At 37.4% G+C, this 26,665-nt stretch overlaps 1 protein-coding gene across 1 annotated transcript; it reads left to right on the top strand.

Annotated features, from left to right (window-relative positions):
* Nucleotides 1-5,631: 5,631 nt before the first annotated feature.
* Nucleotides 5,632-6,102, top strand: LOC115631901. The gene has a single exon (XM_030528750.1). It carries the CDS (start codon nucleotides 5,650-5,652, stop codon nucleotides 5,971-5,973), a length of 324 nt encoding a protein of 107 aa, XP_030384610.1. The 5' UTR covers nucleotides 5,632-5,649; the 3' UTR covers nucleotides 5,974-6,102.
* The last annotated feature ends 20,563 nt before the right edge of the window (nucleotides 6,103-26,665 follow it).

Genomic DNA, 26,665 nt, shown 5'->3' with positions numbered 1-26,665 from the left:
CATTAGACATATGCGTGTCGTTAGATAGTTTTCATTGTACTGCGAGCTCATTAGAAACGTCTTCTACAGCCAGCCTGCCTCAGAAAATTAATAGGCGTGTGTGTGAGTGTGTGCTGACAGCAAATGAAGTCACTTCATTTAACTCTTGATCTTGTGTGCCAGGATATTTTAACTGCATTGCTTTATAATGAGTCTGAAAAATAATTAAGATACAATTTGACGCAGAAATGCAATGACAGTCATTAAAAAGGAATTATGATTGAATGCAATCTTGAGCAATCTTAATGAGCGTTGTTTAAAATGGGTTTCTGTAGCGGAGTCAATCTGCATTAGCTAATAGGTGGCTTCTTATTTTGGGGTAAATAAATAGACAATTTTTCCCCCCTTTTTGGAGATGTTAAGTGTATTTTGGTATAATTATATAAGTATGTTGATATCAACAAAATAATGAGTTTGATTTATTTACTATATGTATAATGAACAAAATAGTGGCTGCTAGAAATCGAATCATCTAATGAGCAGTCGATCGTTGACTAGCCCTTAATCTAAAGTATTTAAAATGGTGGTAATAGCTTCACTTTAATTCAAATTAAAATTTCCTAATTTTTGTATATGTAGCAATATTTGTATAATCTAAAGTATTTAAAATGGTAATAAGTTCCACTTTAATTCAAAATATAATGGAAAACAATAATCCTATTTCTTTGCGACTGTATTTATTATATATATAGTATTTACATAGATTTTATTTATAATGGCAAGACTATTTAAATATGTAGCAACATTTTTATAAGCTTCAATGCTAGCTTCGACTAGCACTTAATCTAAAGTATTTAAAATGGTAATAAGTTCCACTTTACTTCAAATTAAAATTGAAAACAGTAATCTTATTTCCTTGTATGCGACTATATTTATTATATCGAAGTACTTACATTTATTTTATTTATAAATTTATATTTATTATATCTATTGTATTTACAATTATTTTATTTATAATGGCACAGACACTTCAAATATGTAGCAACATTTTTATAAGCTCCAATGCCTCAACATTCACATCAATATTTGTGTTCAATGACAGCAAATAAGTACATTTTTGAAATTTTGTCGCATTTTATTGTTATTCTTCATCCATTACTCATACGACCCGTTGCCCGTAATGCCGCTAATGCATTGCCTTTTGGCAATAAACAACTGACTGCCATTTTCGTTACATTGCCTTGTATTTCTTTACAGCTTTTGAACACCACCGAGTGGCTGTCACCACTCTTTGCACTTTGTACAACCACTCAGCTCTGCTCTGCTCTGCTTTGCTCTGCTCACCTCATCTCATCTCATCTCATTTCCGCTCACCGCTCATTCCGACAACATACAGTTCACTTGTTTTATTCATGCGCTTTAATCAGCGTTTATGACCAGCGGACCAGGGGTGCCCAACAGTGCCTATTCATGGACGTTATTTAAATTAAAAATGAAACCATTCAAATCAAACAAACAAATGTAGAAAAGTAGCAACAGTGGCAACAACAAAGTTATAGCTGAGAAAAGGTCAAAATTATGTAATTGAATTTTTCTGTTGAGGGTTTTTAATTTCTGCATGTCTCTTCGTTGCCATAGCGGTTGTTACTGTTGTTATTCGTTATTCAACATTCCGTTTCGAGTCCTGCTACAGCAGGTGCCTTTTGTGGCTTCCTTTTGTGTTCTTGTAAACAAATGTTGCTGCTGGTTTATTGTACCTTCTATATAGAAGTGTGTGTTTTTTTGCCTACTGGGGTTGGGCAAGTGGTCGCAGGATTTTGGGCCTCAATAGGCGCGACTTTAATGGAGTTGTAACACAGAAACCGTATACATAGAATAGCGAAATGACTACCGTGTTCTCTCCTCTGCCACAGTCATAAAGAACATTAAGCGCGTGCCACATGGCGCTCATTATCGTGCAGCTTCTGTGCTCGCTCCTACTGTACGCTTTGAGTCATTAGCTCTTCAGGTTTGCGCCCTCGCAAGCCGAGCCATTTTATTTTATGTTCTAATAATACCTTCTCCGAGTATACATACACTAGTCACTGCAAGTCAATTGATAATACGTGATAAAAAAAAAGTTATAGAAAATGTACGACTTAAGATATAAGACTTAGAAACTGCCTAATAAATGAATTAATCGTCTCTTCACATATTAAAACTACAGACAGACCTTCCCGACACTAAATCGTTTCCCAAAGTATATTAAAAAAATTCCAAAAAATTGTTCAGTAAACGATTAAAAGATTGCCTTGCAGGGTACAACATTTATTTGCCTGGCATAACCAATAATTTAAAATAACTTTGCTTATCAAGCCACTTTTGTCTAACAAAAATGTTATATCAATAAATATACTTGCGTTGGCTAGTAATTGGCTGCAGCTAATTAAAACAGTCTATGTGAAAGCTATTAATGGACGGAATCAAATGAGTTCAACTTAATGTTTAACATTATCACCTTCACCTGCAATAGTCGCACACAAACAGATAGACAGACAGACAGACAGACATACAGACAGACAGACAGACAGCGAGACAAAAGTCAATAAGAAGTCCAGTGAGCAGTACAATTTAAGCGTCTTGTAGAAGTTTGAGCACGTGCTCTGCACAATGCTGGAAATTGCTTCATTATGGGGCTTAACAACTTTTTAAATTTGCTTAAATACTTAAGTGTACTATGAGCAGTGCTGCTGGCTGCTTCATCATTGGCGCTGAGTGGCACAGAAATGGCATAAAAATGTTGTAAAAATGCTTTGGCTGTTGGCGCTTTTTCTTTGCCAGCTCCTGCTACAGCATTTGCTTTGCTGCAACGGCAATATATATCTACTCTTCGGAGTATACACGCCTTGGCATGCCGTTGAGAAAGTTACCTTAATCCTTAATTTAATCCAAATGAATTTCACGCTGTGATTTGACAGTCGGCGATGCCGCCTGCTGTGAACTACAAGCAACGACTGGTGGCAATTTTTAAGTGAATTAACATTAAGGATTTATGCGCTAGACAAAAGTATATAATGGAATTTAGAGCATGGACAGCGGAGACCCCGAACGTAATAGTTATTATAAAGAAAGCCTGAAAGGTTTCTTAGCCTCTCATCAAATCTAATGGCAGCTATAGAAATGGTGGTGGACTTGAAATGGTCAGAGGCATGAACATACTATACTACTACTATAATTATAATAAAAAAGTCTGAAAGGTTTCTTAGTCTCTCGTCAAATCAAATAGCAGCTATAGAAATGGTGGTGGACTTTGCTTGAAATGGTCAGAGATATGTGCATACTATATATATATATTTATATACATTTGTATATATAGATGATTTTTTGGTGGAAATGAAGTGCATGACGAAAGTGTATCAACTTCTGTGAAACGTCTGGCGTTTTTTAATGTTTAAAGAAAAACTGGACCTCTTTGAGCATTTTGTTGGGTGTTACATTTCACCCACATTTAATAAACTTTAATTTGATTGTGATGGTAATAGAAAAATCAAATAAAATAATAAAAAATTCCACAAGATTCAAACATTTTTGTATTTTCCTTTTGAGAAGCTTTAAAGGCGTGTAGGCGTAGATAAGCAACAACAACTAATTATGCGAGTCGATAAGAGCCCCTGCACCATGCGTGTCTATAGAAAACTCTAGACTGACCTCGGCTAGTGCCAGGCCCTAACAGTGTAGCTGCATTTGCAGATCAGCCGCATAGAAAGAGAGCAAAAGAGCGTTGCCATATTACACGGTGTTGATGAGAGCCAGAGAGCACTGCAGACGCAGCCAAATAACGGTCTGTTATATTACAGCTAGGTGTTGATACAAATAGCAAGCGATAATTGCTTATGAAGTTAGGTTATGTGACAAGCAAAACAATTCTAATGCAAACAATAATTAGTTTATGATAACAGCGCTGATATTTACATACATTTGATTTTGGCAGTAAAAGTAAAAAAGTTTAGCACTAATTACTGCCGTCTTATTGAATTTACTACTTTATTAAATAATTTCTCATCTTATACTTGACCACTCAACAATTTTCTAGAATACAAAAATGATTAAAGTACAACTTATGGCCTACCTTTTTAAGGCACCCCTTCCTTTTCTGCCAGATATTGCCACAGATAACGCTCTTCTTTTTGTGAATGTAATCGCAAAAAGTTAAGTTGAAAATGTGCAATTTACAGCTTTTCACACAACGCAATTTATTTATATGGCCTGTCACATTTTCAATGCTTCTGGCAATTTACAATGCGTGCAAAAAACTTTGGTGTTGCAAATATGACAGGTCGGCTGGCCAGTCAGATGCTGGGACTGCGGCTACAAATGCAACTGCAGCTACAAATACAACTACAACTACATGCAACTACAAAGTTGCGACCGGTACGTTATTAAATAATATAACGGCGGGCAATTTACGCTCGATTGGATGCATCAGTCGACGCGGATGCGGATGTGGATATAGATGTGAATACTGGCCAGTTGGTGACTGCGGCAGCGAATGCAATTTCGAGCCAATGTCAACAGACAGCAAAGAAAGAATGAAAAAAAAAAACAAAAAACAAACGCGTAATGAAAGTGTGCAGAAAGAAATGAGGAAAAAACAGAATTGACTTTAACCAGTAATGTGTGAAAATGTGAGAGGTGTGAAAAACGTAAAACCAATTTTGCGTGAAATGCGAGCAAAGTAAAAAAAATCGGAGAAAATTGTATTTTATTCCAATAGCCACTTATGACTTATGTGCATGTTAACTTTTTTCTGAAATCAAGTGAAAACTATGTATATGTTCCACGAAATGTAGATACTCTGAAAAACTGAAAATAATTTTTAAAGTGAAGAGCGTTCGTTAACAGTTATAGAACAATATTGTTTTCAAATAATATGTGACAAATGAATTATAATAATTGCTTACAAATAAAAGATTCAACATTGTAAATGCATGCAGGTATTTATTGCATTAAAAATTTATAATGTTTTCTATATAATTTGAAATATTCCAGTATTTTAAATATAACAAAAATGTGGCATGACAACACATTACAGACATTCCCATTTCACGCAAACAGTCTGCCTGTATTTGGCCTTCAATTTGCTTATAACTTTCACAAACACATGTATATTTAATTTTTTGCAGACTGCTTGCAATTTTATTGGTAAATGTTCGTTGAAAAAGTGAAGTTGATATTAATTCATAAATTAAATCAGCTGCAATGGGGAAAAAATTGTATGCCATTAATCACAATCTTTACACGTTATAAATAATTCAATTCAATGTCAAATATATTATATAGACTGACTTATGTGCCTAAAACTGTAATGCCTACGCACGCATTCGGAAAGGCATCGATGGGCCGGCCATCAACACTCTAATGAGCCACTTGGGCGCCATTTGTGGCTAATTGTCGCAACAGTCGCGTACTTGCCATTAAATTGTAACTAAATCACAACAAACACACCCACACACACACACACACACGCAGCGTAAGTGCAAACACAATTACAAGTATAAACACAAACACTTGTGCTGTCACTGTTTTATGTGCGTTGAGTTTTATAAACAGCTGTTACGTTGGCCGCCTCTGCCATTGGCACGACAACTGCCATCAGCATCGGTGCAGCTTAGTCGTGTCCGGTGCCTTGCAATGCACACAACTTGCCTGCTGCTTGCCACACTCACACTCACACTACTTGGTCAACAGCAGCTCACTTGGAGCATTGGCCAAGTGGCCAATGTCAATGCCATGGAGATGATCGAACTAGAGCTGAAGCGTACGCCAAATAAGTTGGCTTATTGTCAGTGGCTGGAGCAACAGCTCGAGCGCCCCTTCCTCCTCAGCACAAGCTGTGCGACCATATTGAACGAGAATTTGGACACGGCATTGACCGCTGAACTGCTCATGGACTCGAAACAAAGATGCTGGTGGGGTGCGGAGATGTTTGGCAGACGTTGTCGCAAACGTGCATAAAATCTTCAGCTCGCGCCTGGTGTTTTTTTTATTCTTAAAACAACTTCTCTAAGCCTTTATGTTATCCTAATACAAAAAAAAAAAGAAAAGAAAGAGAAGCGAGACAAAATAAAAAAGTAAAGCAGCTTACACTACCTACTCTTTACGTTTAAAGCCAAGTGCGCTGAGCCGCAGCTACAAAAGCGCCAAGCTTGAGTGCTTCACAGCAACAACAACAACAAAACAACAACAACAGCATTGACAACAACTTCAGCAACTTGGGTGTCGGCTAAGCTCCACAATGGCAAAGGCAACAACTGTACTTATTGCTATTTATCAGCATCAGTGTTGACTGAGATTTCCTTCAAGCCCAGAAATCGCTTATTTCTAAAAAGGATCTTATTCATTTCGTTATTTAAGTTCACATAAAACTTTAAAGATTTCTAATAGTTTTCGAATTTGAAAATTCAGAAATTATATGTAAAATTTAATGCTAATTCTTCACCACTTTCTTGGTTATTCTTTTATGACATATTAGAATGTATGATGAAGCCTGGAATACATAATTATTTTAGTACTAGATTATATTATTCTTTGCATGATTTGTAAACATATAGTTTGCTTCAATCGCTGTGATTTCTAAAACTGGTCGAATGAATTTCCTAATTTTACTTGTAGTTCGCAATAAAACTATGCGGTTTTCAAAAAGCTTTATAAATGTAAAATTAGAAAATGTAATCCTAATTGTTGAACACTTTCTTGGCTATTCTTTTATAACAAATCAGAGTATTTGATGAAGCATGGAATACATAATTATTGTAGTACTAGATTACACTATTCTTTGCAAGATTTGTAAATCGCTGTGATTTTTAAAAAGGGTGTAATTAATTTACAGTTTTCATATAGGTTTCAAAACTAAAAGGAAGGAAGATATTTTAAAGATCTTCCTTTATGACAAACTCGTATAAGTATGATGAAGCATATTATTATTTTATTGCTAAATTAAATTATTCTTTGCTTGATTAGAAACCGTAGGGGATTCCTCCCCTCAATCGCTAAGCAAAGACACTTGCGATTTGAGGAACAACACTCGATGGATTTCTAATGTGCTTCTGTGCCTTTCTAGTTACCTGCCTAGCAGGATGGCTACCAGACCTACCTGCCTTGCTGTCGAATTCGTTTGGCCGTGAAAATGTGCGCCCATCAAATCGAATTGGCAACGTGCGCCAAAGCTGTGCTGCGCGACATCAGTCGTCTGTACCAATAATAATTATTTTTTAAGCCAACGCCCGTTAACCCTAATCAAGCTATTTGCCTAGGCAAGGCTGCCAAACGACATGGCACTTTCGACTGTCTTTTTTATTTCTATTTTTGCATTTTTTTCGCTGCCTGATGTCTTTTCGAAGTCATTTTGTTTGCCATTTCGTTTGCTCATGTTGCGCATACGCAGCGTATGCCAAACAGAAGTACAAATGGAAGCGCTTGCTGGGCTGCTATGCAAATTTGTAACGCTATTTTTTTGGTGTTCTTTTTGTTTGGTGCGCTTGGCTTAACTTAAAGCTAGCTAGTATCTAACAAGAGGAACAACGGCACATAACATTGGCAATGCGAGCGCACATTTTTCGTTTATCAAACTTCCGTATGTAAAATTTTAAACAAAAGTCAATCAACATCCGCTACCGCTTTCAGACAATTTACTGAATGTGTGTGTATTCGTATACATGTGAACGCCTGTGGTTGCCATTGTTGTTGTTGTTGTTGTTTTTGCCATTGCTGTTGCCTTTGTAGCTGCCTCATCATTGTTTCCTTTCATGTTTGCATGCTTCATTGCCTACCATCAACGCAGGCGCCAATGTTGTGACCAACACCACCCAACCACCCAACCAGTCAGCCAGCGCACCACCGCACCATCACACTTGCTATTGTCAATCAGTTGTGAAGCTTCATGCTGCCGCTGGCAAATATCTTCTTTTTTATTAACAAGCATTGGTTGGCCAAGAGTTGCGCAAACAAACGGTTTGTTGCTTAACCTGACAGGCAATTTAAAATACAAGACTACATCACATAGTGCCATAGGGGGTCAGCAAATTATGGCTTTGGAGTATAGAGAGCACATCCTTTTTAAATCAATGTTCAGCTGCTTTGTTATTTAAACAAAGAAAAATATGCAATGCCCAGCGTTTATTGCATCCCGCTGGCATTTAAATGCAATTCAAATAAAATGCAGCAATCAACGGCGATTGATTTTGTATGAAATTCCGCTCTCTACATGCTGTTTAACAAAAACGGCTTTTGAAAGTCGAAAGTTTTTTTTTGCTGATCAACATAATAAATTAATTCACTATTTAAGGAGAGAATCAACATTTTCTATACATGCCTTCGAAACTTTGATCAATTCAGTTACTCTGTAGGATAAGCTTATTCTATTCAGAATACAGAATGAGTTAGAAAGAAAAAAAGAGTTGAAAGATATAAGTCAACCTTTCTTGAAATTAAAAGATAATCAATGTTTAAATCTAAATTAATTGATAAAGCACTTATTCCTGACTTTCATCATCATTGCATCGAATAGTATGTTTGATTGTTTTTCCCCCGATTCAGCTAATAACAAGAAAGGAATGCTAAAGTCGAGCAGGCTCAACTCTTAAATACCCTGTACCACCCCACAAAAAAGTAATTAAATTAATTAATTAATTAAATTTAATTAATTAACTAAATTAATTTAATTAATTAACTAAATTAAATATAAAATATTCCATGCATGCATACATACATTTACATTTACATCAGAATCGTGCCTTATGCGTGTTTGTGTACTTGTACATATGTATGTATGTGTGCATTGGGCCTGGTTATATGGCTATAACTTTCTTTCCGATCATTCTATCATAATGAGACTTGGTATACAGTTATATAATAACTAACCTAATGTGACTACCAAATTTTAGTTCAAAATTCTAAGAATTACGGAAGTTATAGAAAATCGTTAATAGGGGGGGAGTGGGGGGGTGGATCAGAAAAAATGAACAAACTCGTCCTTTCTCGGTCTCAGGAGAATCTGTATACCAAGTTTGGTTATTCTAGCTCTTATACTTTCGGAGATCCTTGCGTTCATACAGACAGACAGACGGACAGACGGACAGACAGACGGACAGACGGACAGACGGACAGACGGACATGGCTATATCGACTCGGCTTGTCATGCTGATCAAGAATATATATACTTTGTGGGGTCTACCAAGCCTCCTTCTGTGTGTTCCATGTGCACTCGCACAAAACTAATATACCCTTGTACCCTTTTGGGTACAGGGTATAAAAACACCCCAACAATCACCTTAATTGATGCAACTGAAATCTTAACAAAGGCTCTCTTGTTTGACGAACATCAATGTGCATGCAACCGCAACGCCCACAACTATTTCAATTGTGACACATACACGTTTCAAATTAATATCAAGCCTTGACAGGAATTGGTGGTCGTATCATGGAACTGTCATTGCCAGCTTCAAAGTTTATTGAAGCGCAAAGCCAGCGAGCATACGAAATTTAATTTCTACCACTGAATTTCAAATAGTTGCAGCGACAGACAATGAAAATTTATGCTACAAAAGCCAAAAACCAAAACCGAGCCAAACCATGCCAAACCAAACCAAACCAATGCGAACCGAACCGAACCGAACCCAACCAAGGCAACAATCAACAAAAACACCAACTACTATACGTTCAGCCGAAAACTTTGTTCTCCGACATGCCTTTTTTTCACTCTCTGCTGAAGGGGCCAAATGGGCACAGGTATGTCATGACAATTCCACAAACAAAGTAGCTGACAGAGTAGGGGAGAGGGGACTGCTGGGTGTTGAGAGTTGGCACACGTGCGAGCCGAGCAAGCATTTGATGCAACATTATCTGCAGTGACATCCGTTTTTGGGCTCCCGGGCGAAGTTTATGCAGCGTACGACTGCCGACCCTAACGAACCAGAACGACGAACAGTTACGCAAAATTGCCAACGACTGTGGCATTGTTATGCGAGGACAACTGCAACTGCTGCTGCAGCTGCTGTTACTGCTGCTGCCACTGGTGTTGCAACTGCTGCTACCACTGTTTCTGCTTCTGCTTCTGTTACTGCCACTGCTTCTGCCGCCTGCTGGTGTCCTTACAAAGTTGCCCAGCCCGATGTTCCATTTTTAATTCGCCAAAGATGCAACGGCAGCAGCGGCAGTGGCAGCCTCACTTGACTTGTGAGCGCGCAATGATGAAAGTTTTATTGGCCAAAGTGCAGTCGAGCTAGCGCATAAAACTTGACCCACATATAAATTTTGTAGTAGCAACTATTTACGTTCTGGCTATTAGAAAAGTTTGCCAATAAGCAAGCAAACATTGGCTGCACATCAAAATCTAAACATCAGTTAATCGCAGCTACGTCTCCAGCATCAGAATTTCTTGAGATACGAGTACACTCGAAAACTAGTCATGAAATTGAAATTGCCCTTGAATGCAGTGCATTAAACAATTTCCAAAAAAACTCGAAATTAGTTGACTTTTAAAATTTTGAAAATGTTGCCTCAATTGGTGCGTAAATTTGTAAGTCTTATCGAGAAAGGGCGATTCATGTAATGCGCTATTCGAATAATATTATTTTAAATGTGTATATATTTCTATATTTAAAAGTTAAAGCCAAATTGAATTTCATATTTAATTGAAACGCAAAAAATGTTGAATAATTGATGTGCATCTTTTCTCTTTAAACTTTATTTTTAAAATCTTGCTCATTGCTCATTTTATTGAATTATATTTGATATTATTGAATTTTTAAATATACACATATTTTGAGCTTAAGAGCAGATTTCTAACCTGTTGAAGCGCACGAAAATCTGTTTGTTACCTGACAAATCTCAGCCTTTGCACTGATCCAGGTATTAATTCAAAATACCAAAAAGCTGACCTTTCACATAAACTGTAGGTTACGATTACTAGCTATGTTTGAAAGTATATATAAAGGTATGAATATACATATATATTAACGTGTAGCGTATTTTGTAAACATTATCACCAGCATCTATCTAGTGTCTATGAAAAAGCCATCAAGTGCGCCACAACCGCGAATTGAAAGCAAATACAATTTAATGTTCTCAAAGCATACATAAGTGGTTGGGGGCGTCGGGAAAAGGGAATTGAAGCAGTTTCTTAGCAAAAATTAAACTCGAATGAAAAACAAACGAAAAAACAGAGGAAACAGAAAATAGCAGCTGCTACACAGTGCAAAAAAGTTGCACAACTTGCAACTTTGTTTCTTTGACTGCACGAACAAAAGTTTTACAGCCAAGCTGCGGGTTAGCTGAGAAAATACAAAATAAGAATATAAGATTATTTGACAGGTTCAACACGAAATTAAGAGCGAACAAATAAATGCTAACTGACTTTAAATTGACTCTCCCAGCCACACAAAAAACAAGACGTAGCCGCCGCAGATGTGCACTAAGTTGTTGAGAGTACATTTGTTGTGACAATTTAAGGCATTAAAACACATTATATTCTAAATAAATATTTAGTTACGCCTAATAATGAGTTTATTGTAAGTATCCAAATGTAGAATAATAAATGTAAAGACAAGTAATTCAATAAATTATGATATACATACTCGTATGTATGTGAAAAGCAAAAAGAAAGAGAGTGGGTCGTGTGATCTAACGGATTACACACTTTGTTGAGAGCAAGTGTTGCCTTAGCCGACCAGGGCGCATTGTAGTATATGCACTATGTAGAAAGAAAATAAGAGAGCGCGAGAGGGAAGAGTTGAGTTAGGCTTCGAGCTTCGAGCGTTATTGCAATTGGGATGTTCGTGTGAGAAATGCATCGATGTTTTTTTCGATGGGATGAATCGACATGTGTCATCGACGTATTGCGATATATTAATAAAAAATACCACTTAATAATGTAAGTATTTTGAAAAATTGGAAATGATCAACCAACAATTTCAGGTTAGAAAATTTGCATGAAACGAAATACGTATGGCAGGCGCGTGAGCGGATTTACAGTTATAATTTTTGATTCCTTGCCTTCACTTTTACCTTCTTAAAGAGAGCATTCTGCTTAGTTTTTCTCGACCTGTTGAACGCGTCGTGCCGTTTGTGTTTGGAGTTGCCGAAAACACAGAAAATGTTTAATTAATAGTTTAAATATTATAAAAATTATGCAAAATCATATGCACATATTAAGTTGTGTGTAAAATGTGCAAAATATGTGTTTATTAATGCGAAAATACCGCGCGTTTAATGTGCATACATACATATGTGTGTGCCGAAATTTTTGTTTTTATTTTTTTAAGTGTTTATAAATGTGATTTAAATAAACAAAAGGTGTTCTATTTGAAAATATTTTTAATTAATCGATCGCAATTAATCTGTATGTAAATGTAAGTACGCAACCATTTATATTAATGATTTTTTTTCATGTTTGTATGTATGGATACACGTATGAATAGGTTTCACTCACAGTGGCCATTAAATTAGCAGACACAATGAAACCATACATAAAAAAAGAACTTGCTAACTTGCCTACATTTGTGTGTTTAATCTGTCGGCAGGTGCATAATTTCCTGCTGAAAAAGTGTTGAAAAAGATTAATTCCATTTCTAATTTCTGTAGATATTATGCTGTAACAATAATGTTTCGAAAACCTAAATTTACGAGCCACACAATCCTAAGTTAAAAAATCAATAACTACAGCAATATTTTAACTATTCATTTTGCTAAAACCGTAATCTGCAAATTCTCTTGCTTCAATAACAAATACAAAATATGTTAAAATTTTTCGAAAGTGCAGCTTAATTTGTGCAATTCAGTTTTTATTTATTGCTTAATCCTAATTGAAGTCCAAATGCCAGGCGACCCATAAACTCGAAGCCAGCAAAGCCATTGGTAAATGAAAAACTGTTAAGCAAAGTATGAATTTACATTTATCTAATATTTAACTAGCAGGTAAATGGTTTTCATTTTCTCTTTCTGGGACTTTCGCTTTTGCACTAAAATCAACAGCTTCATTTCAGTTTTGCTGAGCAGAATATTAATTTCTATGCCAGGGCTTTGGATTGCAAAATGAGTCGGATGAGTAAATATTTTGCCAGCCAAATCATTTTTATTATTATTTGCTGATATATAAGGTACAATTTTCAATTTAATGCAGACACGGCCCAAAAAAGCGGGTGCTAAATGAAAAGCTGGAATGCTGGCATTAAACTGTTGATAAAAATGCGTATCAGAGTCTCACGTACACACTACACACGCACCATACCCACACCAACACACACACCCACACACAGGCGTATGTGCTTGCATGTGTATTTTTGTAGCTCATAAAATATGGTTCTTATGGCAACAGTCTTTAAGCGCTGCCTCTGCTGCCACTGTCGCATATGGCCACTGTGACTCAAAATACAAACAAAAAAGAACAGAAATGCTAATAAAATATTTAAAATATAAAAAATTTTATCTTTTTCAATTTATTTGTTTTTCTTCTTCTGCTGCTGCTGCTGCTGTTGTTCCTGACACTGTTTTTATTATTCAAACTTGAGGTTTGCTTCCGATGTTACTGCAGACCCAAATATCCGTAGTGGTATTATTTTTAGGTATATCGGGCCACATGACGTATGATTAATTTCACATTATATTTCAGTTGCAGTTACTTGCGGTTTCTCCTTGCCTCTGTATGTACGATATACGTATGTATATACAAGTTTATTGTGCCATTTGTGTCAGATTACTTCCAATATTCTCATGCCATGTAAGTTGGTGTGTTTTGCGAATGTAGCGTATACATGATATTAAGTAAATGATTGTCATTTGCTGGCAAATATCAGAAAACACAACATGTAACGTGAAAGAAAATTGCTTATTGCTGTAATGAATGCATTATACTTGTATTTTCTCCAAACTTGCAAATGGCATCTTTACAGATTGAATAGGACTTATGTTCGATATTTTAGACATTCGTACACCATTTGCGCCATTTCATTTAGTAATACAATGAATGTTAAACCTGACACTAATAAATTGAATATAATTTTAATTTCAAATATATTTGAAAGTTACTTAGTGAAAGGTAGTGGGAACACTGTTATGACACGTCATTGCAGCCAAATGAGGCAGCACTGGTAATCAGTCGATCAGCTGTTTTGCTTTTTGGCACTTCTGTTGTTGTCGAACAGCTGTTTACAGATGTACAAAAATATAAAAATAAATGTAATAAATCAGTCTATTTCAAATTAAAAAATCAGTTCCTGGAATAACACTTCTATTCGAACACATGTTACTCTGCAACAAAAACATACTAGCTACAGAGAGAAGTTTTTCATATGTCCGTATTTTCAATGAATTATTTTCTACCATGTTTATTAACGATTTGTACAATTTTCAGCAATAATACACATTTTATCGCCCCCAGCGGCAAAAATAAAATTCAGTTTTTGAAACGCAAACACTTTACGTTGGACAGCCGTTTCCGCATTAAACTTTAGTTTTTAAATTGATTTAATTAGCATAAGAAAACTTCAAATTTACAAGAAAACTTATTAAAAATAAATCTAATTTAACAATTTATTGAATATTATTTAATTACATATTCCACAAGTTCTTTGTGTTTTAATGAGTGGCAGAATAAACCTGCAATGTGTGTGCCATTTAAATTGGCAAATACTACTTCTCATAGCTAAATGGAGATCATGCAAATAAAACGAAAGAGTTTAGTTAGTCGGCATTGGATATTTGCATAAATAGCCCCAAGACCCCAACAATGACGCACATTAATGAATCCTTTAGCCAATTAGTGCATGCAACAAATCTTTCCAAATTATTTAAATGCATCGCCTGTGTCAGCAACTAAAATAAATATGCAAATAAAATATTTAAGTGCTGCATAATCCAAACGTTATACAACTTTCTTTATAAAGCGACGCACAAGCGCCAAGGACCATTAAAAATAAAGACGTTGTCATGTTTAGCAACCAAAACAAGCAACAGTAGTGTAGCAGTCATAAGCCAAAGTCCAAGTCAAGTCCAAGTGCGCGCTGTCACAAATGCGACTGTGAGTAACACATAAAAATGTCGAGCAGCTAGAGCAGGCGACGGAACAGGAGCAGGACCAGGAGGATGTGAATGCGAATGTGGAAAACTTTGCATACTCGTATGTGGCGGCCATGGAAATAGCAACACAGCTGGCAACAGCAGGCAACAGACATCAATCTTGTTGAGGAGCCTGATGCGGGGCATTAGGACGCAGACAGACAGTTGGAGAGACGGACCTAGAGATCCAGACTTGCAAAAAAGACATTTGCTTGAAATTGAGGAATTTAGTTTGCCATAGCCAAATACCAAGAACAAGAACAACAACTGGAAGGCGCTGCAGCAAAGCAAAGTTGACAGTCAGTCAACTGATTTGACGCTGCAGCCTTTTTTGGCTGTTGAGTAAAACTCGTGTTGTTGTTGTTACTATTGTTTTTCCTATCATGCCTCAACACAGGTGTCTAACTAACTCGGCTTGCAAGCAGCATGAGATTTTACGCAAATAAAAGCCAAGAGAATACATTCCAAACTTTGTATATCACTTCACAAAATGAAATAAGGCTGCTGCCTTAGGGGCTTTTAGACAATGAGTCCTGTATTCTGTCATCTGCAATCTGCCTGCTGCTTGCTGCCTCTCTGTATATCTTACTACATCATTGGAATATATCTCTTCATTTGTTATGGCATATTAGGTTATCTCTCGAAGCATGTGCCTTCATTTCATTCAAGCCACTTAAATGACTCTCCACAAATGTTTTGTAATTTTTGTATTTTACACAACAGCATTTTAAATTGCAATTGTAAATTACAATTTAACTAATTGCACATCATATTTTTTATGCTCTGTAACTGAAGATTAAAAGGAAGTATGCTTGCTCAGCTTAAGAGGTGTGTTGATTTGTGTTTGCTGTCTTAGAGAAGAATATCTCAATTATGTCTTTATATCTTAAAAAATGTATGAGTAATCCTTGATTTGCAACTCTTAATATGCAGGAATTAAATTAATGAATATTTATGGAAATATAACTAACGAGTAAAACGTTAAAGTCTGGATAAACGCCTAGATATTAAAACAGTTGGTAAACAGCTAATGCTCATTGAATTGAATTGAATTTTGCAGCCGTTCTCTTGTACAAAATTTACACATAACTTTCTTGTGTAGTAGAAGTATACAAATGAATCATTGTTTTAAATGAAGAGATAATCCTCAGAAATGTTATGGCTGAAACAAATTATGGAACGACAATCCCGACCTCCAAACTGCAGCAGCTGTTTTGAATCTTCTTTATTTATTTGTTTGCTGACTCTATAACTATATTACACATCTAAGCACTGAGAATTAAACGCAATAACTTTGAAGAAACCATCAGCTTCACTCCTCAATTCGTTTGTTGCTCAACCATTAGGGGCAATCCCACTCTATACTATATATAGAGCAACTTCTAGTTACTGGTACACACATTTTTTTAATCTTGCTGCAATAACCTTAAAATAAAACACATTATGTCAACATAATCTGAACAACAGTTTCATTCCACAACAGCTTGTAGACGCCAGACAAACTTTAAATGTCAACCCTTTGCCTCGCCCCCTCTCTGGCTTTAATAATTTCATTCCACAGACAAACCTCGTGCTACTCGCCCATCGCCCAAGTTTTGGTTGCAGGGTAGTACCACCAAACAGCGAGTCTGTTTGTTCAGTTGACCATCAAGTGGCGCCCACATTGGCCCATTAAAGCAAAGCGTAACAATGACCTGCACAAGGGATCCAGTGGCCCTTTGGTCGCTTGGCCGGTTGGCTCTGTGGCACTGTGACAGCGCCACGTTAACGCCCCACGCTTTTAACCAAATTACACGGTTTCGCATTTAAGGTAATCCCCGCCTGGTCATTCGCACCTAATTCGCATTTCTGTAATCCAAACATTGCCCACGAAAGTGTTCGCACTAAATAATTCATTTGTTAATTTAGACATACCCGTGAATGCGACTCTGTTGCTTCCGCCTCCTCCTCCTCCTCCTCTTCCCCCTCCTCCGTGGCAGTCACTGTGTATGTGTGTGTGTGGTTGGTTGTCCGAGTGTTGTGTACTTTTTGGCTTGCTGGCCGTCTGTGCTACCATAGCGACCAACTAGACAGTGTAGCAACAGTGGCAACAACAACAACAACCTTTACATTCGGTCGTTGCTGCCGGTAGGCGAACATTTATATTCAAACTATTTAATTATTAAATTCGTCGCGCGCACTTCATGAATATTCATAGGCCTCACGACATTTGAAAATTGGCCTTTTAATTGTTTTGGTTAACAGCCTGGGGTGTACAAACATTAAATGCAATGTGGCAGCAAATAAACGCTGTTGCCTCTATTTATATAAATATAACCTTTATTAGCGCCAACATTTCAGACGCAAACGCACATTTGCCTTAAAGCTTTATTACCAGTAATGTACATTTGAACTACGAGTAGATGCATTTAAATTACGCTCAGTCCGCAAATACTAGTTATGTTCAGAAGAATATTTAATTTACAGACATTTATTTCACAAACATCGTTGCCCTTGGCTAGACATTAATTTATACGCAGATAACTTTCTATTGGGAAAACTTTATTAAAACTCTTTAGCAATGCAGATTAGCAAATTGTTAGAGCTGATTTTGATGATATGATATTTAATTACTTTTACGCCTTTGCACTCATTTATTTGATAATCCATTCAAACAATTACATTTAAGTTGTTATGTTCAAAAAATAAATTATTAAGGCACTTAGTATAAATATTTAAAATCAGACAGTGAATTCAATTTGTTATTTGTTTTTACATATAAAATAAGTCTAAAGGGTGGTTGACAGAGCAATTATTTTCCAAACAAAATGAATAATATTTCATATATTTGTAAAATTTTTAAAGCACATTGATTTGACTGAACAAAGAAATCTTATATAAGCTAGTTCCCTCAGGAATCCCTGGGAGGCTCGTCAATCCCTATTCAATGCCCCAGAACATTACTTCTTATGAAGTAATGCTATTCGAAGAAATACGTTTTTAAATAGCTCCTTCAACAATTCAATGGGATCAAAAAACTCTATACAGCACGTGTACCTTAGATTAAATAAAATGAATTTATTCTATGACTTATTTACATAAAGAAAACAATACTTATATTTGTTGAAGGGGAATTTCCTATCACACAGCCTAGCGTATCAGAAATTATTAAAAAGAAAAACCTCAAAAATCCGAAAGCCTCAAAGCATTTTGTTTCTGCCAACTCACTGTCCGCCCTTTTGGCGTTCAAGTCAACCAAAAATAAAAGAAGGAAATATACGGAAAATATTCAAATGGCATGCACGCCTTAAGCTGATTTTCCGCGCTACCAGAAACGGAGCCACATGCCGATCCCATCCCCACCTCAGTCCAACTGCCAGGTAGGCCACAAAGCCTCATTATCCTTTTTTGACAACTACGCCATCAAATTGACAAAATTCTACGGCTTCAAAAATTCGTCAGAATGCCGCACACACCTGAGTGGCAGGCACGGGCAAGGCAGCAGCCATAAGCAGTGACAAATTAAATTTGTGGCATCCTATTAAGTGACTTAAGAAGTGGGAGCATTTTGACGGAAGTTACGCCACGCCTACTGTCTACTGCCAACTGCCACCTGCTGCCTACTGCGTACTGGTTGCGAAATAATTTTCGAACAATGAATACGCTCCTGTGACTGGTTTTTAGTGCCTTGCCAAACAACGAAATGCACTCACGCCTTTCATTCGCCCCAGTTGAGTTGTGTGCAAAACATACACACACACACACAAACAAACACACACACATACACACATACATGCATACATAAATACGTACTCGTACATACATAAGTAAGTAGCATACGCAGCTCATATTGCATTTTGTGCGACTTGTAAATAGACATGTCAGTCGTAGGCTGTACTTACATCTAAGTTTACCAATGCTCTCATGTGTGTGTGTGCGTGTCTGTGTCTATGTGTGCATGTGTGTGTGTGTGTGTGTGTGTGTCTGGACTATTAAATGTTCTAATGACTGCGTCAAGCAACCACAGCCATGGCGTCTTTGATGGCGCATAAACAAGCCGGCTGAGCAGGCAACTCAACTCGTCTGTAATTAGAAAAGCAGTCATCATTATGACGGACAAGAGGCAGCTAAGATAGGCGTCGAGTTTTGGAGTGGTACGTGGAGTTGTACTATTATGGATGAAAAAGTACCTTCTGGCTGGTTAATGGGCAATGCGCTTACTTTTGTTTGGGCTCCTTTTTTTAATGGGGCGCCAAAAGCTGCATGATGACTTAAGCTTAAAAAACCGAGCAGCAACTGGAAGCCATATAAGATAAAGAAATACTGCAGAAAATATTCTTATAAATATTTTTAAATTTAAACAAAATGACAAAATTAACTTTAGAGCATCCCAAATAGAGACTCTTCAATTAATAGGTAGGTTATTATTTTTTAAAGATTTAAATTGATCAAAATTTAAATGCAAAAGAGTGTTAATTGAATTTAAATTGAATCAAGTTTAATTGCTCCGATTAAAAAATACTTCCAATTTGCTAGTTTTTGAGAACAAATTGTACTTTTATTCCACATTTTAGTAATGCCCAATTGGAGATCAAAAATATTTAATGAATCAATAGTTTAATATTTGTCTTTCTAACAATGTATACATTAATCAAAAGTTTTATTTTGGAGAAATCTTATTTTTATTGAAATAATAAAGCATAGAAAATCTTCGTTTATAGACAACTTAATTTATAATTTGAATGAAACATATTTGTATAACAATTTGAATTGTACTAAATTGCTTTTAAATTGCTTCTTAGAATAGAATTACTATATAATTAAGATAACAATACTATCAATGATAAACTACAGGCTACAAATGGATGTGCACGATTTAGATTTTTCAATCGGTGTTCAATCGATCGGTGTTCAATTTTCAATTTTTCCAAACTGATTTTCGAAAATGATTTCTTTATAACACTTATAAAGGTTTGCTTGTCATATATTATTACACACAAGGAGTAAGTATAAGTAGTATCAATTGCCCGATTGAGTCTTGAACCAGCACTGCTCTCATATTTCAATGACGCAGCAATATGCGTCAAATATGCGCCAACAAAATTCTTAATATGTTTAATTAATTGTGCTGAAAAATGTGCGGAAAGTTGTTGATGAGTGGCGCTCGTACGCGCACTCAAGTTGTAAATAAATCATGTTGTATATGCTTTTGTCTTATATACGAGTAAATATTCGTTTTGCAAGTCACGAAAGGCTGAGGCTGAAGTTGTGCAATAATTAAAAGCGACATTTTATTTTCCTGTGCTTCGCAGTTTTTAATTATGTTAATGTTGTTGCGTTTGTTGAAAATCAATACAAACATAAGTACCAATGCACGCATGTTAATATAAGCAGATAATAATCTTATGTTATCTACAAGTTATCTGTCACTGTTGCATACGAATGTAAGCATAAAGAATATGTATAGCAAAAGTGTCAGTCTCCAATAAAACTCTAAAGCGAACAGACGCACGGCGGTCCGCGACTATTGTCTTTTACTTTACTCCTACTGAGCCCTTCCCTTTTCAGCGAATATATAATCTATTCAATAGGTTATGGGCCCAGGGCATATAGGCTCATAGGAGAAGTTCAAAGTATTGTGAAATAGTAATCGTTTGGTGACTCAAGAAATATAACATTTAAAAAATGAGTGCGCTATATCAAATAGACAAATTGGAAGAGCATAACTATGACTCATGGAGCATACAGATGCGATCTGTCTTAGTGCACGCGGAATTGTGGAGTGTGGCATCAGGTGCTGAACCTAGTAATACTGAGAGTTCAAGGCCAAAAGATGAAAAGGCATTAGCAATTATAACGCTAAGTGTAAAAGCTTCACAATTGGGCTTCATTAAAAATTGCAACACTTCGTACGAGGCATGGAAAAAGTTAAAGGACGTTCATCAGCCGAGTGGACCTGTACGGAAAGTGTCGCTGTACAAGAAATTGCTAGGCAAACGCATGTTTCAAGGCCAAAGCATTTCAAGTTACATACACGAATTTAACGAAATTCTGGATGGTTTGTGTACAGTTGGCATCGAATTAAATGATGAGTTAAAAACAATCGTGTTGTTGTCAAGCTTGCCCGAACCATACGAAAATTTTGTCGTCGCCATTGAGACGCGTGACAATTTACCGTCATTTGATGTGTTATGTATCAAGCTGATGGAAGAGGGAGAGCGCAGAGGCAATGCAGATGGAGAGAGCGAGAATGCAAGAGCATTTATAGCTACGCAGCAGATCGTCGCGCATTCCAAAGCGAATTCAAAAAGGAATTCAAAAATCGTCGTTTGCTACAACTGCGGCGAAAAAGGGCACTACAAGGCACAGTGCAAGCGTGAGAAAATTCGCGGTGAAGGGAAAAAGCAATCGACAAAGAAAGAGATGGAAAAGCAGAGCAGCTTGTTAAATGCGTTGGACGTTGGAAAGATAGAGAACAACATGTGGTGTCTGGACAGCGGAGCAACAAGCCATATGTGTTGCGATAAGACGTTATTTTCAAAATTTATTGCGCACACTGAAATGATCGGTTTAGCTGACGCTGGTTTCCTGAAGGCCGAAGGCAGAGGAGAGGTGAAGTTACAGACAGAACTTTGTACCTTGGTGTTGTCAGATGTACTGTATGTACCGAAAATGAATGGCAACTTTATGTCCGTCAGCCGGTCAGTGCAAAAGAACAATGTTATACATTTTGGGCCACATTTTGCTAAAGTTATACAAAACGGCGAGTGTATACTGAAAGCGAATAAAGTTGGGAACCTTTATATGTTTCAAGGCAAACAAAATAGGTGTTATTCCGCAACTGAATCAGATGGTACATTGTGGCATAAGCGTTATGGCCATTTAAATTTTACCAGTCTGAAGGAAGTGATCAGCAAAGAGCTAGTGCGTGGTATTGGAAAGGTTTTTTTCCCAGACAACTTGAATTGCAAAACGTGTATGCTAAGCAAAATACATGTACAGCCATTCCCAAAGGTAAGCACTAACCGTGCCGAAGAGCTGTTGGAACTGGTTCATGCTGATGTATGCGGCCCATTCGACACGAAGTCACTTGCTGGATCCAAATACTTTCTGACCTTCATCGATGACAAGTCCAGGCGTATATTTGTTTATTTTTTGCGGAAGAAAGATGAAGTGTTCAGTAAGTTCGTCGAATTTAAAAACTTGGTTGAACGGCAAACAGATAAAAAGCTCAAATGTATTCGAACCGACAATGGAGGCGAGTTTGTCAACACAACATTCAACGGTTTCCTGAAACACCATGGTATTGCAAGGCAATTGACCGTGGCTTATACTCCGCAGCAGAACGGCGTGGCGGAAAGAGCAAACCGGACATTAACGGAGATGTCCAGATGCTTATTGGTGCAGTCGGGCCTAGGCGAGTCTTTGTGGGCCGAAGCAGTCAACACAGCAGTATACATAAGAAACAGATCACCTACCAGTGCACTGAACAACCTGACTCCAATGGAAGCGTGGACAGGTAAGAAACCCTGTGTTAGCCATCTAAAAGTTTTTGGTTCCATTGCAGTTGCACTTGCAAAGGGTCCCCGTAAAGGCAAATTCAAACCCAAAGGGCATGAGTACCGTATGGTTGGGTATTCGGTAGCAGCCAAAGGCTATCGGTTATACGACCCAGAGACGAGGACGATTGTCGAAAAACGAGACATTCTATTTGATGAGCGTTGTGGTGGTCATACCAATGAAGATACCGTTACGGTAGATTTTCCTGCATGCGAGGTTCAAGAGCATGTCACTCACACGGATGGTGACAGAAGCATCGACGACGATGACAGTGAGCACAGTTCTGACGACAGCAGCTCCAACGCATATGAGAGTGCAGTCGAAAAAGAAGACTCTGACGAGGATACTGTGAAGATTGGGCCAGGCCGGCCTAAAATTGTTCGAAATGGTAAACCTGGTCGTCCAAGAAAGCAATACAATGTGCTTGGAGCATTGGTTGCTAGTGACGTAATGGTTCCGACATCCTATGATCAGGCCGTTGGTAGCACACATGCAGTATTCTGGCAAGAGGCGATGCAAAAGGAATATCAGGCACTACAATCAAACGAAACCTGGCAGATGGCTGATTTACCAAAAGATCAGCGAGCAGTTGGTTGCAAGTGGGTATACAGCCTGAAACGTGACTCTGATGGAAAAGTCGAACGTTTCAAGGCACGACTCGTTGCTAAAGGGTGCTCCCAGAAGTATGGCGTGAACTATGTAGAGACGTTCTCACCCGTTTGCAGATTGGAAACCGTGCGGTTTATTTTGGCGTTAGCAGCGGAATTGAAGCTGTACCTTCACCAGATAGATGTGTGTACCGCCTATTTGAATAGCGACCTGCATGAAACTGTTTATATGAAGCAGCCACAGGGATACACAGATCCCAATAATCCAAGTAAGGCTTTATTGCTTAAAAAGGCAATATATGGATTGAAGCAGTCGGGGCGCGAGTGGAACTCCAAGCTCGATTGTGTACTACAAGGCATAGATTTTGTAGCATGTGAAAATGAACCGTGTCTTTACAAAAGGAACGGAAGAGGTGACTTATCATTAATCCTTGTTTATGTTGATGATATAATTATAGCATGCCGATCAAAAGAGGACTTGGCCAACATCAAGTCAGCCATTACAACATCGTTTGAATGTGTTGACAAGGGAGAGCTGCATTTGTTCCTTGGCATGGAAGTGCAGCGCGACGGTGAGCTTGGCGAAATTTCGCTAAGCAATTCGCAATACATCAAAGACATATTGCGTGAACATGGATGCGAGACCTGTAGACCTACAGCGACCCCACTGGATGCTGGTTTCCAAGTGATATGTACCAGCGAGCATTGTCAAAAGGTTGACATTGCATCCTACCAGTCTTCAATTGGCGAGTTAATGTGGCTGGCGCTTACAACAAGGCCAGACATATTGCATTCCGTTGCCAAGTTAGCTCAACGGAATCAAGATCCGCATGCAGAGCACCTAGTGGGTGTAAAACATGTGCTTCGATACCTGGCGTCAACTGTGGACCTGAAGTTGCACTACAAAGAGTGTGGACAACCCCTTACCGGCTATGTGGATGCAGACTGGGGTGGCGACCGCATCGATCGCAAGTCGTATACTGGCTATGTATACTACTTGGCTGGAGGACCCATATCCTGGCGATCTGAAAAGCAACGCAGCGTGGCACTTAGCAGCACGGAGGCGGAGTATATGGCTCTTTCAACTGCGTGTAAGGAGGCCATATACCTACGGCGTCTTATAGTGGAGATTGGCTGCGGTGACTCGAGTACTCCAACTATTCTTCATGGCGATAATTTAAGTGCTCAACAATTAGCTAAGAATCCTGTACACCATGAAAGAACAAAGCATATTGATATTAGATATCATTTTGCAAGACAGGTTGTAAACGAAGAACAAATTGTTTTACAGTATACATCAACCAATGAAATGATAGCTGATATTTTAACGAAAAATCTCCCTAAAGCGAAGCATGTTCATTTTACAAAGCTGTTAAATTTGATTTGAAAATTTTTGTAAAACATGTTTGCATTGAGGAAGGGTGTTGAAAATCAATACAAACATAAGTACCAATGCACGCATGTTAATATAAGCAGATAATAATCTTATGTTATCTACAAGTTATCTGTCACTGTTGCATACGAATGTAAGCATAAAGAATATGTATAGCAAAAGTGTCAGTCTCCAATAAAACTCTAAAGCGAACAGACGCACGGCGGTCCGCGACTATTGTCTTTTACTTTACTCCTACTGAGCCCTTCCCTTTTCAGCGAATATATAATCTATTCAATAGCGTTTACATTGTGCGGCCTGCCGATTGAATTGTGTATGCCGAGCAGTCATACACAATTTTTAAGTAGAAGTGTGTGTGTGCCTTCTGCCCATTGATTTAACGCTTTTGCTTCATTTGCCAGCAGTTGTCGACACATGTATACGTATACGTGGCGTATGCGTAATGTGTTTTAAAAACAGGTTGCGAATAAAAAATTACTTGTTCTTTGATTGTTTATTTATTGAAGTGCAGAAGGCATATTTAGTGAGTGGTGTAGCACCATTTAATTGAATTGTTTTAATTGTTACGCCACATAGAACAATTGCCAGCAAACGTTTGCCAACTGACAGTCAACAAAAATATATAATGACACATTCAGGTCTTCTCTGACTTCACAAAATCTGGAGCAATGCACCAATGCAGCCATCAAGCGTGCAATTCAAATGCAGACATGACAGATGTCGACGTCGACATCGCAAGCGAAAACCTTTTGTCAGGCATTGTTAAATGTTCCACAGTGCACAGTGTCCATACAATGGCAAAATGTTATGCGCTGTCAAAATATTTGCGCCAAAGCTCTGCGCTTTTGTTTCTGTTCAGCTGTGGGAGCCTAGACACTTCTTCAATATGCATACGTCCTATTGTATGGGGATACGAGTATGTACAACGTTCCGCAACCAAAATGATCACAACAGCAATTTCTACACCTCCAAGCCCCCACTCCCGTGGCTCGTATTTTAAGTTTGCATTGTTCCTTCGGACGCTACCCTGGAGCCTTTAAGATAACATTTTGCAAATGTCTTGGGCTGTCGAACAACAAAGGCAATACCGGAAGCAGCTTGACACGTGTGTCTGTGTGCATCTTCATGGATACGTACACGTATACGTATATGTATACGTATGTGCGAGTGTATAGAGCTGGGCACCAATGCTAGCCAAAAGGCGGCATATTTTTATGCGCCAATAACTTGCGGCATTTTGTTCTCAAGTCTATTGTATACACAGTTTTTATTATTATTGTTCGCGCGTGTCTTACAATGCATGTGTTGGCAGAAAAGAAAAATAAAGAAGAAAAAACAAACACGCCAAGGCAAAGCAGGAAGTAGAACGGAGCTTACACATTAGGTATTTAGCATCTAAGTTTACAAGAAAGGCACAAAAAAAAAAACGAAAAGAAAAAAATCTTACACAACAGCTTTTGCTTTATACCATAGAATTCCTTAGAATATGTTCAGCGAAAATAAAGTAAATATTTGTACAGGTATCAATATAATTGCCTTGCATCTGTCGCTAAAGGCGAACATACGTTTCTTTGTTTCTCTCGGAAGCATAATCGGAAACAATTTTCTGCATATATGTACATACATATATCCTTGAACATACAAAAGGCAGCTATGTTTACCGATTATTAATAACAAATAACATAGTAATGTACTAGAGATGGGTCTGTGGGCGCGAAACAGCGACGACAAAGAGAAAATAAATTAATCATTGACAAATAATGTATAACAATGCATAAATTAATTCAAATACTTTAGCTTTTATTGCTTTAATTTTGTTTTTTTTTACAAGCTGATGTGTACAACTTTTTTATGTATTAAAGATATAAAATAATTGACTACAATTCATAGAACTATGCCAAATCAACCTTTTTTTCGATGGATAATAATAATGAGCAAAGCATATTTGATTACCAATTTAAATTCAACATATTTAGCCAAATTGTGCATTCCGATTAAATGAAATTACATTTTTTACTAACATTCCAAAAAATGTAGATTTATTTATGCTAGGTTT

The sequence above is a fragment of the Scaptodrosophila lebanonensis genome, unplaced genomic scaffold, assembly GCF_003285725.1.
Source record: "Scaptodrosophila lebanonensis strain 11010-0011.00,11010-0021.00 unplaced genomic scaffold, SlebRS2 tig00001412-arrow-pilon, whole genome shotgun sequence".
In the NCBI taxonomy this organism is placed as follows: domain Eukaryota; kingdom Metazoa; phylum Arthropoda; class Insecta; order Diptera; family Drosophilidae; genus Scaptodrosophila; species Scaptodrosophila lebanonensis.
Note: the sequence above shows the minus strand (reverse complement) of the source record. Positions and strands in the feature narration are given on the sequence as shown.